This window comes from Artibeus jamaicensis, unplaced genomic scaffold, assembly GCF_021234435.1.
Source record: "Artibeus jamaicensis isolate MK-2021 breed Jamaican fruit bat unplaced genomic scaffold, CSHL_Jam_final contig_471, whole genome shotgun sequence".
Lineage (NCBI taxonomy): Eukaryota > Metazoa > Chordata > Mammalia > Chiroptera > Phyllostomidae > Artibeus > Artibeus jamaicensis.
In genome coordinates, this window is record NW_026521850.1 from 5,355,828 (window position 1) to 5,370,736 (window position 14,909).

At 51.3% G+C, this 14,909-nt stretch overlaps 1 protein-coding gene across 1 annotated transcript in view; it reads right to left on the minus strand.

The window, feature by feature from the left end:
- Nucleotides 1-198: 198 nt before the first annotated feature.
- NUP188 (nucleoporin 188) overlaps nt 199-14,909 on the minus strand; it is a 57,640-nt gene continuing 42,929 nt past the window's right edge. The window contains exons 23-44 of the mRNA XM_037147237.2: nt 14,017-14,145; nt 13,543-13,682; nt 12,372-12,478; nt 10,910-11,116; nt 10,624-10,793; nt 9,901-9,970; nt 9,473-9,540; nt 8,654-8,849; nt 6,977-7,054; nt 6,572-6,657; nt 6,183-6,328; nt 5,792-5,973; nt 4,254-4,454; nt 3,990-4,082; nt 3,399-3,557; nt 2,932-3,069; nt 2,392-2,466; nt 2,074-2,304; nt 1,812-1,943; nt 1,462-1,535; nt 1,200-1,329; nt 199-1,088 (exon numbers count right to left, since the gene is read on the minus strand). Of these exons, the coding sequence (XP_037003132.2) occupies nt 912-1,088; nt 1,200-1,329; nt 1,462-1,535; nt 1,812-1,943; nt 2,074-2,304; nt 2,392-2,466; nt 2,932-3,069; nt 3,399-3,557; nt 3,990-4,082; nt 4,254-4,454; nt 5,792-5,973; nt 6,183-6,328; nt 6,572-6,657; nt 6,977-7,054; nt 8,654-8,849; nt 9,473-9,540; nt 9,901-9,970; nt 10,624-10,793; nt 10,910-11,116; nt 12,372-12,478; nt 13,543-13,682; nt 14,017-14,145 (2,989 nt within the window). The 3' untranslated portion in view covers nt 199-911. The remainder of the gene's footprint in view (nt 1,089-1,199; nt 1,330-1,461; nt 1,536-1,811; nt 1,944-2,073; nt 2,305-2,391; nt 2,467-2,931; nt 3,070-3,398; nt 3,558-3,989; nt 4,083-4,253; nt 4,455-5,791; nt 5,974-6,182; nt 6,329-6,571; nt 6,658-6,976; nt 7,055-8,653; nt 8,850-9,472; nt 9,541-9,900; nt 9,971-10,623; nt 10,794-10,909; nt 11,117-12,371; nt 12,479-13,542; nt 13,683-14,016; nt 14,146-14,909) is intronic.

Sequence of the window (14,909 nt, forward strand, 5' to 3'; positions counted from 1 at the left end):
AGAAAAAACCTCAGAAATGTTTCAAGCAAATTTAGTTTTCTGTTGGGCTGCATTCATAGCCAACCCGATCAGCCTGCAGAGGCCCAGGAAATGTAATTCCTCACTTAACAGTTAAGGAGCAGTTACATTTATACAGTCCAAAAATTACACCTGGCCTTTTGAAGGCAACCCCGAGGCTGATGTGGCCCCTGGTGAACATGAGTTTGACACCCCTGGCCCAGCTATGAACAGGAAGGAACAGAGATTCAAGGAAGCCTACTCCCAGTGATAAGCTGCTCAGGTGGGGACAGGTGAGGACAGGGAAGGGAAAAATCCAAGTGACCACACAGCAACCGCTCCCCCACGCATTAGTGGAGGGATGTCAGTGAATCAACCATCAATACACAGCCCACCTTCTCCAAATCTCCACTCCTGGGACCCTGGTCGAGGAATATTGCCCCATGTACTGAGACCTCACCTGTTATTACTGGGCTTTGGGGATACACGTCACACAGTTGTCTATAAACAGTACTTTAATATTTGTATAAATAGACCACAGTATTACCAAAAAAACCTGCAAGAACAGAGCATGGAAAAGAGCTTTTCAAACCCGAGCGTACAGCCTCCCTTGGCTACATGTGACAATGGCCTCCCCGTCTCCCCCCCGGGCCAGGGTCAAGTGCTCTGGGGAATGCTTGAAGAAAAGGAATAACCTGTGGGGCACTTGGAAGATGAAGGGGTGAGCACAGCAGACTTGTAGCTCCCCGCCCCTGCTGCTGACCTGATCTGTTACAAAAATAACGCCAGTGTTCCGGGTGGGTGGAGCTGTGGCTACTTGGGGGAGAGGGTGGTAGGAGGTGCCGGCTCCCAAGGCGGGCCGGTCAGGCTGCTGTGCAGGCTGGTGGGCTGGCAGGCGGCAGAACCACGCTGCCCTATCTCTGCACGTGCCGGACGAAGGCCTGCACTAGCTGGATCAAAGGCTCTTGACTCTCAGGGCTGGCCTTGGGGAGGGAGGTGGACTTGCCCTGAGGTGACAGGAGGATGCCAGCAGCAGGAGAGCTGGGGGCTCCCCTTCGGAAGTAGCGGGAGAGGCTGGAGAGCAGCGTGCTCTAGGAGAGAACAAGCAGCCTGATGAGGCCCGGTGCCTGTCCCCATCCCCAGGGCTGCCTCTTCTCCACCAGCCCCACCCGCTCCAGTCAGGGCCCTCTATCCCTTCATACCAACTCTGAGCTGAGCTCCTGCTTCATCCGCTGTTTATCCCGCGGGTGCACGGCCGGGTCCCTAAGGTAACGCATTGCCTGGGAGATGAGCAGGTAGAAGCAGTTCTCCATGGTAAACATCAAGAGGGACCTGGGACAGGGCAGGGTTGGCACTGTTGTAGAACACTAAGCGAGTAAGGTGCCAGGTGGGCCACTGAGCTAAGAGAACAGTCAGCCCGCAGCTGCCCCCACCCCAGACTGCACTCCAGGAAGGCTTTCTTACTTCAGTGTTTTGGTCCCTTCTGCCTGTGTGCTGAGCCCCACAGCTTGTGTAAGAGGCTCCTTTTTCTTATCCAGCTGGAGGAAGAGAAACAAGGGGTAAAAAAAATAACCCAGCGAACAACACAGCCTCGACTCATTGAGAGCTTCCTACCTGGCAGGCCCCGCAGTAAGCAATTCAATCAGTTACCTCACTTAATCCTCACCATAATTCTCAACAGAGGTAGGCTATCATACTCCTCTTATGATGAGAAACAAGCTCAGAAGGCTGGGTAAATGTGCCAAGGTCATGGTTAGGAACTGGTAGAATGGGAGAAAGATGTGAACACAGGGGTCAGACAGCACCCAACTCACCTCTCCAAGCATGTTCAGGGCCACATTCACTGTGGCCAGAAGGGTCCCGAAGGAAGGGGCCACTTCAGAGTCAAAGGTGGGAGTGGTGAAGCTCAGAGCAAACAGGAAGTTGTATTCAGCAAGGTCCAGGGACTGCAAGGCAAGACCAGAGCACTTCAGCGCCCAGGTAGGATCCCGGACAGCTCTCAAGAGGCGAGCAGGACACAGCCAAGTCTTCAGCCACTGTGGAAGGCTGGTGGCGCAGCAAAGGTGGTGCTGTTACCTGGTCCAGCAGGATCTGGCAGACGTCTGGGGTGAAGTGGCGCAGGGCCGCCAAGGTCCTGCTGAGGATCTTGATGAGGCCGTACTGGACCACGTGTAAGGCTCGCTGCTCCGAAGCTTCTGTGTCAGCAGTGGGCTGCTTGGAGGAGGAGGATGGGGCAGCAGGGGCAGCTGTGGATGGCCGCTGAACTCGGGGGGCAACAGCTGAGGGGACGCCATCCCCATTTTTGTTCTGCAGGAGAGAGATGTGGAGGTGGCGCACAGAGGAATGCCGGGGTGAAGCATCCCAGGCAGCCGTAAGGGGAAGGGGCTCGGGTACCTGCAGGTAGTGCTGCAGCATCTTCCGGCTGTGCAAGAGGGAGGTGCAGGCCTGGCACAGGTAACCCAGGTTGACCTGCAGCAAACATGGGAGGGTGAAGGGCTTCCCAGGGGCCTAACTAAAGGCCTATACAGTATCAGCCCGTGGTCAATAAATAAGGTGGGGAGTATTTTCCCACTTTACAGAAGAAAAAGGTTTAGAGTGGTTAAGTGACTTGGCCAAGGTCACACACCAGCAAAGACAGAGGCCTGTCTGACTCCAGAGCCTGAGTCTTTTCCCCCGCCTTGCTCTCTGACTAGGGCCCAGCTGCAGACCTGTTCCTAAAGCAGTGAACCAAGGTCTGACCCATAAAGCCCAAGCTTTTAACCTGTGAGGCTGCCCGATGCTGGGGAGGAAAACATTTAGCTCCAGAGAAACCAATGTGAAACCAAAACCTGTGCTCTCTGAGCGAAATTCACTGGAGGTGCCCCAGACAGTGTCCACCACACCCTCCCCAAGCACTTCCCCGGAGCCCTCCAAGAACCCGTGTCTGGGCCTCACCTGAACATCCCGCAGGAGCTGAGGCAAGTGGAAGTGCCACTCCTTCATGAAGCTGGAGAGCTGCAGAATGAAGCCCACAGTGTGGTCCGCCTCCTCCAGGCATGCTAGACTCTGCACTGTCCTCACCGCGTTGAGGCACTGGGAAGGGAGAGGGACGAATGGGGCGGCGCAGGGGCCCGGCACACCTGTCCCTGCCCTCCTGTGGGGAGGACAGGTCCTGGGACCACAGATACTGAAATGGCGGCACAACAGGTGGTCTGGCGTTCCAACCAAGGGGTTCTGCCTGAGCTGATCCCAGACTGTCTGCCTCACTCAGCAGAGCAGCAGCCCGAGCTTGGCCAGTCAGCTGGTAGTCCTCACAGTGCCTCAGAAACGGGGGCACTGATACCCCTCAACTACTAAGCCTTAAGCCCTGAATGGCTCAGTGCCCCCATAACCCTCAAGCCCCACCCCTGGCAGCCCCTTACCTGTAAGGTCCGCTCCTGGTGAACACCAACGAAGTCCAAGGCCTCAGTCAGGAAGTTGTAGCGCAGAGTTTTGAGGAGCCGCTCCATCAGAGAAATGGACAGGCGGTAGACCCCTGGCCAAGAGGGGGCATCCAGGGACTTCCGAGATGTGCTGGGTGTCTAAGACACAAATGGTAGACAAAATCAGGACACAGAGCCAAGGAACCTGGCTGACAGATACAGTAGGGCCTCTGTACAGTGTAGCAGCTAAGGCAGCTTGGCTGCTTAAAGGAGAAAGTCTCCTGGAATGGGCATAGTCACCACTGGACAACCAGGAAGACCAGAGAAGGTCCAAGGCCAGCAGTGACAAGAAACACGAGGTAGAGATAAAAAAATCCTGGGTTCTAGACACGGATCTGCCACTAACTAGCTGTGAAAACTTCTCTTGCTGGAGATCAGTATGGGGTGGAAAAGATCCCATTCCATCAGTGTGGTAAATAGACCGCTAAAGAGAACAACTTCTGGAGCAAGTGAAGGGGCCTACAGGTGCATTTTCCCACTGGAAGTGTGGTCTGGGCAGTCCAGGCCACCTGACAGGCCGCTGGCACTCACCTGCACTGTCCCATTAGTGCTGAGCTGGTACACACTCAGGAGGGGCAAACAAATGCTCTGGGTAATGCCGGCCCCAGCCACTGCTGTGGCTCCCTGGGAAAGAGGGACATGGAATGAGATGCAACCTGTCCCTACAGCTGCCCACCCACCCACCCACCCAGGGGTGCTCCCAGGACAGATGAGAGCTTCTGGGAGAATCACAGTGCCAGAACCCGCCCAGTACAAACAAGGAGTTCCCCTCCTGCCCTTGGGCTTGCCTCCTACCTGCTGCGTGCGAGCCAGGGTGAGAAGCAGGTGAAACGCTGCCTCGGTGAAATGCAGGTTCTGCTTCATGCGCAGGCTCACCTCCAGGGTGGTGAACAGGGTCGGCAGGATGGGGAGCCTGCGGGTCACCTGCAGCCACGAGTCACCATCCTCATCCACCTCACACAGCTCCTTGGCCAGGTGCAGGCCCAGGACACACACCTGCTGGGGCCCAGGGGCAAAGATCAGTAGAAGGGAAGAAGGCAGGGCAGGGGAAGAGAGAGGGAAGAGGACAGCCCGCCCGTACCCGCCCCGTACAGCTGCCGAGCCCTGGTCACACGCATCTCTACCGGAGCCGAACTGGAACACAACTTGGAATCTCTCCCAACCCTGCTCTGCTCCCACACCCACCTCTCAGGGACTGACAACTCCACCCACAGTGACAAACCTGCCCACACTGACAGGACTACCAATGACTTCCCTCCCGCATCACGCACACAGCCATCAAGCTGTGTCAGCGCTGCTTCCTGGCCCACTCCTGCTCACTCCTCCCAACTCTGCTGTCGCCTGGAGACAAAGTGACCTCCCCTCTCTGCACCACTGCAGTCACCTCCTAAGTCGTCCTCCATCTTCTCTGGACTCTAATCGATTCTTTTACCAGTGGCTTTTCAAACACTTTTGACCATGGCCCTGAGTAATAACTACCTTTACATTGCACCCTGGTATTCCCGTATTTGCATACTTTCACTGAATGGTACCTGCCCTTACACACTGTAGAACGTACTAATATTTTCTTATATTTAATTTTATGTAATTTTTAAAAAAGATTTTTATTTATTTCATCTTTAGAGGGGAAGGGAAGAAGAGAGGGAGAGAAATATCAACGTATGGTTGCCTCTCATGTGTCCCCTGCTGGGAACTGGCCTGCAACCCAGGCATGTGCCCTGAGAATCGAACCTCGATCCTTTGGTTTGCAGGCCTGCAGTGAATCCACTGAGCTACACAGCCAGGGCAAATCCTGTGTAATTTTTAAAACATGCTCATTTTTGCCGAATGAGCTCATTTCCAGAGCTGGCAATAGGTCATGACCAAGTATGAAAACCACTGTTTGCTACTCTACCCAGAGCAATCTTTGTAGAGCAAAGTCTGATCACTGCTCACCATTGCTTAAATTGTTTCCCATTTCACTCACGACCCAGATCAAAACCCTGACTAAGCCCCCAGCCGTCTAGCCCCCAACTCTTCATCTTCGCTCTCGGCAGTCTGCTTTAGGTCACCGCTGACTGGGCGCTTTCTCACTGAGTCTCCAGATTAGGGAAAACTCCACACTGTACATTCTTCCTGTACTGCTCTCCTGCAGGACTTGCCACAGTGGAAGTCCAACTCTTCCTTGCAGAGCCTGAAACTTATTAACTCTCTTATCCAGTCTGTGGACTCCGTAAGTGCAGCGACTCTCTGTCTTGTTCACTAATCACCCATAGGTCCTGGCACAGAGCAGGCAGGCAGTTCACGTCTGTTGGGAGCATGTGGAAAAAACAGCTTCCCAGGCGTGCCCTCACCCCATCACGCTGGTCCTTGTGCCGGGGCCGCGAGCAGTCGTCAGTATCCATGCTGTCCTTGTCCTCTGTGGTGCTGCCTGAGGCCAGACTATGACGAGTCTGGTCAAAGAGAGCAATCACCTCTTCTTGGAGGGTTTCACAGACGTTAAGCACTAGTTGAGAGTACTGGGGGATGTCACACACTGCAGAGCAGACGGGGAGGAAACATGGTCACAATTCACTACGTCACCTGTCAATACACACCAAGGTTTCCTAAAGACCAGAGTCCCAAGACTGGAAACTCAACCACCACAGGAGGAACATGTGGCTGTACCAAAGGAAGCCCGGCCTGGCCCGGCCTGGCTGCCAGCGGGGACAGGAGACCACTACTCCCACCCCCTGGGCCCCTCACCTCTCATCTCCTTCAACTGCAGCACAGTGATGAATGCAGAGAACACTTTGGCCTTGGTCTTCTCCATGAGCTGCTGGTCTGCCTGCAGCACTCCCTCCAGGATCTCCGTCAAAGGCGCAAGGATCTCATCCACAGGACCTAACTCTCTAGAAATAATACGGGGTTGAGAGAGGGGAGAACACAGCTCACAGGAAGGCCACAGGTGCCCTCGTTCCAACTGAGGATGCCAACTGGGCAGCTGGCTCTTTCAGTCCCGTTGCACAATGGAAAGCTAGTACATTTCACACCCATTTTCTCCCCTTCAGGAAAGCAAAGAGTCAGTAGAGAGGATCGAGCAGGCCCCGCAGAGGCAGCCCTGGCTGCAGGCCGCCCTCCATGACAGCACGCACCTCTTCCACCGCCGCAGGAGGATGAGCAGCAGAGTGCACATCATGGAGCCGAGGCGAAGGCAGTTTACTGAGGCCGGGACCAGGAGCTGAGGTGAGACAGTAGACCAGGTAGTTGTCAGGCTTCCTGTGGGCTGGTCCAGCCGGAAGATTCCAGCTCCATCCACAGCACACCTTTTGGCCTCGCCTCTGTTTCCTAGCAGTGAGCTAACAGGGGTGGGACACAGGGAGAGGCCAGGGGCTGGCCCGGCAGCAGCAGACCTCTGCCTCCCCACTGCAGCCTCAGGCCTCACTGGCCAGCTGAGCCCTCTGACCTGACCACTTGCACGACTGCAGACTCTTGAGCTGCGATTTGACCTCAGAGACCTTCTCCTGGGAAGAAATGTAAAATCTCCCAGGCACACTTACTAACGCTTTGGTTCCATCAAGCACGTCCAGAAAGAGCTGACGATGCACTGCAGTGTCGGTCAGATGCATTATCTCTGCCTACAAAGGAACAGAAAAAATGGCAGCGGGAAAATTTTCCAGACTTTAGAAGGCAAAAAATGTGGGGTCCTCTGTCAGGCAATTAGTCATGGATAAGTCATTGTCCCCTTGATTAAAGTGGGGCTGGAGGGCACTACTGTTCCTTTGTCTGCCCTCAGACAAGGTCAGAATCAGGCCCAGGTTCACCTCCTCCTCCTCCTGATAATGTCCTTCCTTTGCTCAGACCCTCAGGCTTCCCAGTGTACTGGAAACACAAACTCTTCCACAAGGCTAGGGGGCCCCAGAGGACCTGCTCCACCTGATTATGGTATCTACTCACTGGTGTTCACGCTATCCCAGCCCTCAGGCCTCCTTCCTCTTCTCTGAACATACCAAGCACTTTAGGACCCTTGTACTTGTGATTCCATCTGCCTGGACTACTCTTCCATGGGCTCTCCACCTGCAAGACGCCTCCGTATATTCAAGTCTCAGTCTGGACATCTCCTCACAGAGGGCCTCCCTGCCTACTCCTCTCCTACTTTAGCATTCACTGCCATAGCATCCTGATTAACTCCTTCACAGTGAATTATCACAATCTGAAACTGTATTTCTTTGTGAGTCTGTTGACAATTTTCTCCCTCTCAGCCCACTCACTCTCCATGAGTCTGCAAAGACCTTATTTATCTGCCTGGTTCACTGCTGTTGCCCTGGTGCCTGGCACATGGAAAGCATTCCATTAACACCCATTCAATGAATGAATGAACGATCAATATGTGAGACTTAACTGGATGGGTTTCCTAGCAGGGGGAAAGAGGGTGGGGGATTCTTCAATAACAACTGAAGAACTATTGCCTAAGTAGGGCCTAAAAGGCAGTTGACACACACGTTATTTCTGGAGCAAAATCAATGGTCCTCTAAAGACGGCTAAGCCTTCAGTGTGCCTGCAACCGCTGCGCTGCAGCGAAGCCCCAAGGCTGTGGGCAGTCAGGCACTGGGGGAGCATGTCAGAGGGGATGTAAGAGCATGCCTGGAACGGTGGTACCTATCAAGATGAGGTAATTAATAAACTTAAGGAATTAACCTGGGTTCCTGGGAAGAACTGTTCTACACCAAGTCCTAATCATACAGCATGATAATGTCAAGTCACTAAAAAATGCCAAGAAAAAATGAGAATGCTTCTCAAATGTAGACACACAGTGAAGCAAGAATGCCCTCTATTCTTTTTCTAAGACCAGAAAATGCAGTTCCTGGAACCAGTGAAAACAAATAGCTCTCTAGAGAGGGTCCTGCGGCAGTTACAGCTTCGTGACTGGTCAACACTCACTCACCTCTAGACCACAGGGCACACAACATGAGACAACACATGTGCACGACAGGTAGACAAAGGAAGCCCTGAGACCTATCCAAGGCTTTTATGTACATCTGAAGGGATTTCAGATTGCTTCTCTTAAATACCCCGGATTGGCCCCCATCCTTTGACACAGAAGCTGTTACACTTTAGCTCTCAGAGAAACACCCTGACTTGTTCTTCATCCCAAAAGGCTGTAACTGCCAGGTACCCCGGCACGGCACATCATCGCTAGGAAACCAGAGTGGAAACTTGCCCCAGGAGGTTCTTACGTGACTGGTGGCAATGATGAGAAGCATCCTCCAGGCGGAGACCAGCATCTGATACTCGACCAAGCTGGTGCAGCTGCTGCCCTCCGTGTCGGCCGTGTGAACCGCCAAAGACTTGACATATCCTGACCAGTAGGCAAAGCGTTTCTCACTGGAAAACTTCTTGAGTGTATCTTTTAATGACTGGTCTAGTGAGCCCCTAGAGTATTTAAAGAAAACACAGAATCTAACGTTAGGATCTAAAAGCAGGTGGGCACATGATAGGCGCAGACCCTTGCTGAGGCAGAGAAAGCAATCTCGCACGGGCTAAGGCCAATGGCTCTGGATCCCTCCAATGTGTGGGGCACACACTTCTCGCTCAGCACAATGGTTAGTCAGGCTGAGGCCTTTTCCAGGGTTCCTCCTCCATAAATCCTGAGCACATGGAGTCTGCTTCACAGTAACACTTGCTGACGATCATAAATGCCATCTGTGGACTGGCCAGGGACATAGCTCCGTGGCCCTGCACAGATGGCTCCAAACCAGCTCTCTCTGACCTGCTTGTACAGCCATACACCCTGGCTCATACAGCCACCATGTTCCCTGCTTCCAGACCTTTAATTAAAATTTTGCCCTGACTGGTGTGGCTCAGTGGGTTGGGCACGAACCGAAAAGTCACCAGTTCAATTCCTGGTCAGGGCACAGGCCTGGGTTGTAGACATGCGAGAAGCAACCAGTGGATATTTTTCTTGCACTCTGATGTTTCTCTTACTCTCCTTCTCCCTCCTTTCCCCTCTCTCTAAAAATAAAATCTGTGAAATCTCAAAAGGGGAAAGGACTCACTTGACTACATAGTATATCTCCAAGCATATGATCTTCATGATTAGGGCGCAGGTCTCCAGGATGCTGGGCTGTGGAGGGAAGAGCAGAGCAGGCCCCGATCGCAGGGAGGACTCTCCCCGGGTGGACCCCTGCACGAGAACACGTGCCCTATCGCATGTGAGTGGATGGCTGGCTTGTGAGAGCACAAGTGTCAGGTCCACCGTGTCTCCAAACGAGTGGAGACGACCACGGAGCCATCAGCACAGAGCAGGGCATGCCACTGTCCTTCCCCACGCAAGACATCGGAGGGAGGGGAAGCAAGGCCTTCTCTGAGAAAGAAGTCTGCAGTGAAGACAGCACCCTGGCTGCTCACTTAGGGGAGGTACCACTGGCCCCAGCTCCGCCTCCCAGGGACTTCGGGTCACTGCCGGCCCACCGCCACAGCTTACCTCAGAGGTCTCAGAGGGAGGGGAAAGGGTTCCAAACAGGGGACTGGTTAAATTCTCCCAGAACTTGGGTCTAAAAAGAAAACACATGTTGTAAACCACACCTCCTCTCACAGAGTCCTTTCTCTACCTCCTTCTGGTGGTCACCTCCTACTTTACCATCCTAACCCTAACATGGTCTCAAAGGTCATTGGCTCCTACACAGAAGTAAAGGGTTCCACAGATTAAGTGTGCTTTTGTGTTTCCTGTTAAGAAACACAACTGTATCTTACAGAACTGGCCAATAAACACCCTGGGAGTGCCACCACGCATCTGAGACGGCTGCACATAGAGTGAGGAGGGACACAAGGTGCAGGGCTCCACACTCGGCGGTTCCAAAGCCCCTTCCCGCTGTGCAGCTCGAGTCCAGACAGTGAGGTCCCGACACACTCGTGTGAGCCTGCTATTTCTCAAGAACGAGGCTTCTGAAGGCTAGCACAAGGCAGACACTCAAAAGGTGGGAAGTCTAAGGTAACACATCTTCACCTTAGAGTAAAAATGACGCCTGCCGATCCAGCATTAAATAGAGATTCACTAAGAGTGACACTCCTGCTCAGTGAGTGAGCCAGGCACAGGGCACTTTTTGTGCACACGCTCAGCAATGCATCACAACAAACCACTAGGACAGGAGCTGTTGCTATCCCGTCGGACAGACAAGAACGTGAGCTCTGGTGGAGCCAGACCTACTTGGTCCTGAGGACCAGCATGGCACTGTCCCGCCGGTCCTGCCACAGGGCATGCAGAAAGGCGATGGCCGCACGGTGCAGCAGGGGTGGGCACCAGTAGCGATCCTGCGGCTGGGAGTCAATGAGATCCAGCACCACGTGGAGACAGCTCCACTCGCCAAGGCTGAATTCCTGCAGGAGGGACAGGTGAGAGTTCAGGGCCTCAGCCACTACCAGTACTGCACCCAGAGCCCAGCACCCGCCTCCCAGGGAGCAGTCTCCCAGCTTCATCCCAGGGGCTCACTCACCTTGGAGCCATCACTGCCATCCTTCACCTCAAGATTCAGAAACAGTTCAATGAGACCTGGCTGAGTCTCTACTGCAACAGTGAGAAACTCCAGGATCATGACTTTGATGCGCATGTCCTCGATCTTGCTCTGCAACCGGGTCAGGAAGGCATCGCGAATGGCAGCCGCGTCATTGCCCAAGCAGGCATACACTGACATTGGGGCCACCTGGTGAGACCGGGACACACAGGCTCAGAGCTCTATTTCTAGAAAAACAGGCTCCTGAAGATGGGAGTTGGAAAACTGACAGACAGAAAATGGCCAGAAAGGGAAACATCCAGACATACAGCTCCAGGTCAAAAGGGACATCACCCCAAACTACAGCACAAGATGCCCAACAATTCACAGGAGACGCAGTAATTAAGTGAAAAGATGCACAACCTCTCTCGTGGTTAAATAAACACAAAGAAAAAATGAGGTAATACTGATTTGCCTACTAGATTAGCAAAGATTAAGAAATCGATGAAGCCTTGTAGAAAGGATATAAGACTTGGTGTTAGGAGTACGCAGTTACACTCCTGTTTGGAGGGTAATTTGGAAATGTCTAATAAAAATTTAAATGTTCAGCCCTGGCTGGCATAGCTCAGTGGATTGAGCGCGGGCCTGCGAACCAGAGTATCGCGGTTCGATTCCCAGTCAGGGCACATGCCTGGGTTGCAGGCCAGTTCCCAGCAGGGGACTCATGAGAGGCAACCACACATTGATATTTCTCTCCCACTCTTTCTCCTTCCCTTCCCCTCTCTCAAAAAATTAATAAATAAAATATTAAAAATAAATAAATAAATAAATAAATAAATAAAAATTTTAAATGTTCACTGACAACTAATTTTTAGGAACTGTCAACAAAAGTTCACAAAGTTCTTTAGATAATAGTGCTTACTGCGGCACTGTCTGTAACAATGAAAGATAGAAACGAGCCCAAATAAATTAGGACGCATCCACTCTATGGCATGCCGGGCAAGTATTAGGGAGAATGAAGTAGCTCCAAATGTGCCCACGTGGGAAGACGGGAAGACTGCAAGCCCTGGTGTTAGGTGAAGAAAGACAGTCACGAAACAGTGTATGCAGTGGAACTCTACTCCTGAAAGGAGAAAAGGCACACACCTACCCCCTTTACTACACCAGCACAGAGACAAATCTGGGGCGGTGTGTACCAGCCTGTCCGTAGGCAGTCTATAACGAGGGGCCAGAGGTAATTTAACTTTCTATTACATTTATCTGTATCATTTACATAAATATTTTTAAATGAGTATGTAAGACTGATGTAATCAGAAAATATCCTCATAAAACACAATTTGTGTGTGTGTGGCTATGCCACTTTAAAAGTCAGAGAAGTCTAAGCCGCTTCTCTTGGGAGAAAGCAAGAGTGGTGAAAAGCACGAAGTCAGTTTTCTGGGCTTTGGTTGGTCAAGTAGGATCCTACCGTGGCCAGGCGTTTCAGCAGCTGGATGGCCAGACGTGGCAAAGCAGGGTCATGTTTGTGGTAAATGTATTTGGCAAGAACAGCAATGAGGTTGTTCCCATGGGCACCTGAAGAAGCAAAGAGAACAGTTTAGACATCAACTGTGTCTGATGCAAGCTTTTAAGAGAGGGTGCTGTTCAAAAAGGCTCATATACGCCCTGGCCAGTCTGGCTCAGTTGGCTGGGCTTCATCCCACAAAGCAAAAGGTTGTCAGTTCAATTCCTGGTCATGGCACATGCCTGAGTCACAGGTTTGGTCCCTGGTTGGGGCATGTATGAGAAGCAACTGATCAATATTTCTCTCTCACATTGATGCTTCTCTCCTTTTTCTCCCTCCCTTCCCCTCTCTCTAAAAATAAATGAATAAAAATATTTCTTAAAAAGTCTCATATATGTGAGGGAATTTACTCTCAAGTACTGGGAGGGCCAGAGTGAATCCACGTGGCCCTATCATTCTCTGATTTTAGTAGCGAAGTAGACAGGCAGGACTTGGGGAGAAGCAGCTCAATGCATTTTATTAGTAGCAGAAAGAAATACATTTTCAAGAAAACAGGGAGTCATTTATCAAGTAAGTCATAAAAAGCTATCACACCAAAGCACTGCACTGAAATGCAAAAAGCTTAATCCCGAAACGACAGAGCTAGAATGGGTCTGAGACATTATCCGAATAGGTACTTGAGAATGAGGGAACTGGGCACCAAAGAGATCAAATGATTAGTTTAAGGTGGAAGAGTAGTTAACAGTCAAAACTTAAATAGGAATTTCTCTATGTGTTTTACAGATTGTAATTTAATCTTCATTATAATCTTACAAGGTAGATACCACTGCTATCCCCATTTGACGGATGAGAAACCTGAGGCAGAGATGCTCAGTAATGTGTCCAAGGTCACACCGCTGGTTGGAGCCACAATCGGAACGACAGCAGTCTAACCGAACATGTGTTCTAATTATTCTGTCATCAGTAGGAGGCAGAAATGAAACAGGATCCAGTCCTCCCGTTTCTAAGTCCAAAATAGGAGTTGGTGATCATTCCCAAATTTCAAGGACTTAAGCAGAAACGTTGACCTCTAAAAACACGGAATGCCTAAGGAACGCACTTATGGGCAGTTGCTGACGGGAAGAGAAATACATACCATGCTGTGTGAGACCCTGTTCCAAGGGAGACACCACATTAGAAGGAGGTTTCAGCCGAATAACATTGTTGGTCACGGAGAATGCCAGTTTCACTGTCTTGATCAGCAGCTGGCCCTGACCCTGGCCCTCTGCCCCATCACTAGGGTGTCAAATGGAAACCAAAGTTGGTTCAGACAGCATGACTTCATTCACAACATAGGTGCTCTCATGAATTACATTCCAACCATACCAACCGTAATCCCAGAGTTCAACAGCTTCTGCTAGAGGCCCCAGTCCAAACTAGGAGAGAGGAGGGGCCACCTCCTCCCTTTGCTATGTACCAGTCTACCCAGCACCACCAGGTTATATGAAGGCTATGTCCAAGGAGGAACAAGGTTGTCTTTAAAGAGCTACTGCATGCTAACTTAAACTGCAGTTTTTAGAACATGCAGGCACAGTAAGAATAAGTGGGGAAAGTGGGGAGGAAGCCCTACCTGCGGGGCTGAGCAGCCATCACCATGTCGATGGTGTCCACGCCGATGCCCATGATATTGATAACCGTCTGTCCTGCTTCTGTATAGGCCAGGCTACAGATGCAGAGAGACTGCAGGCTGGGGGTGTTGCTGGAACACAGGCACATTCTGAGTTACTAGGGAACCACCAAGCTTATTACTGGAAGGAAAACAATTGTCCAAATATAACCAACTGGGCGTCAGTGATACAGGTCAACTCTTGGCCAGATGAAGGCACTTTCATCATTGCCTCTAAAGAGACTTTATGTTAAATATCACCCTGAGAAACAATCTAAACATCCAACAGTTAATGGATATGTTTACTCAAATAAGTGATTAAGTCACACAATGGAATGCACAGAACCATTAAAACAAGACAGATCTACACGTAGTATCACGGACATTAAGTTACAGAGGAGTTAGCATGAGCAGAGAAAGAGTCATCTCTGGAAAACAGGTTTATGAAGGGCATTTTGCCCTAAGCATTTTCCAATAAATATGCATAACTTTTGGAAAGATCACACGAGCGGGGTGTTAGTACACAACAATCTCACTTCCACTTCGTGTGCTCTTCTCTCCATAGGGAACCTACCCGCATGGCATGGTGAATGTAGCCCAGCCCGATTCGGAAAACCGAGAGGGAGCAAGTCGGCACACAGGACCGGAACCCTCGGATCAGTTTTCCCATGAGGAATCAGGCCTGCATTGTACCTAGGCTGCTTTGAGGCTGGCTTTTCACTAAAACTCCCTCACCCTGAATTGAGGCAGCAAATGTTTACTGCACATCTTTGAAGTAACTTCCTAAATTCTGTGCTAAACCCCCCACGTACGTGTTTAACCAGTTCAACTACCTTTCCCCTTGCATTTGCAAATAT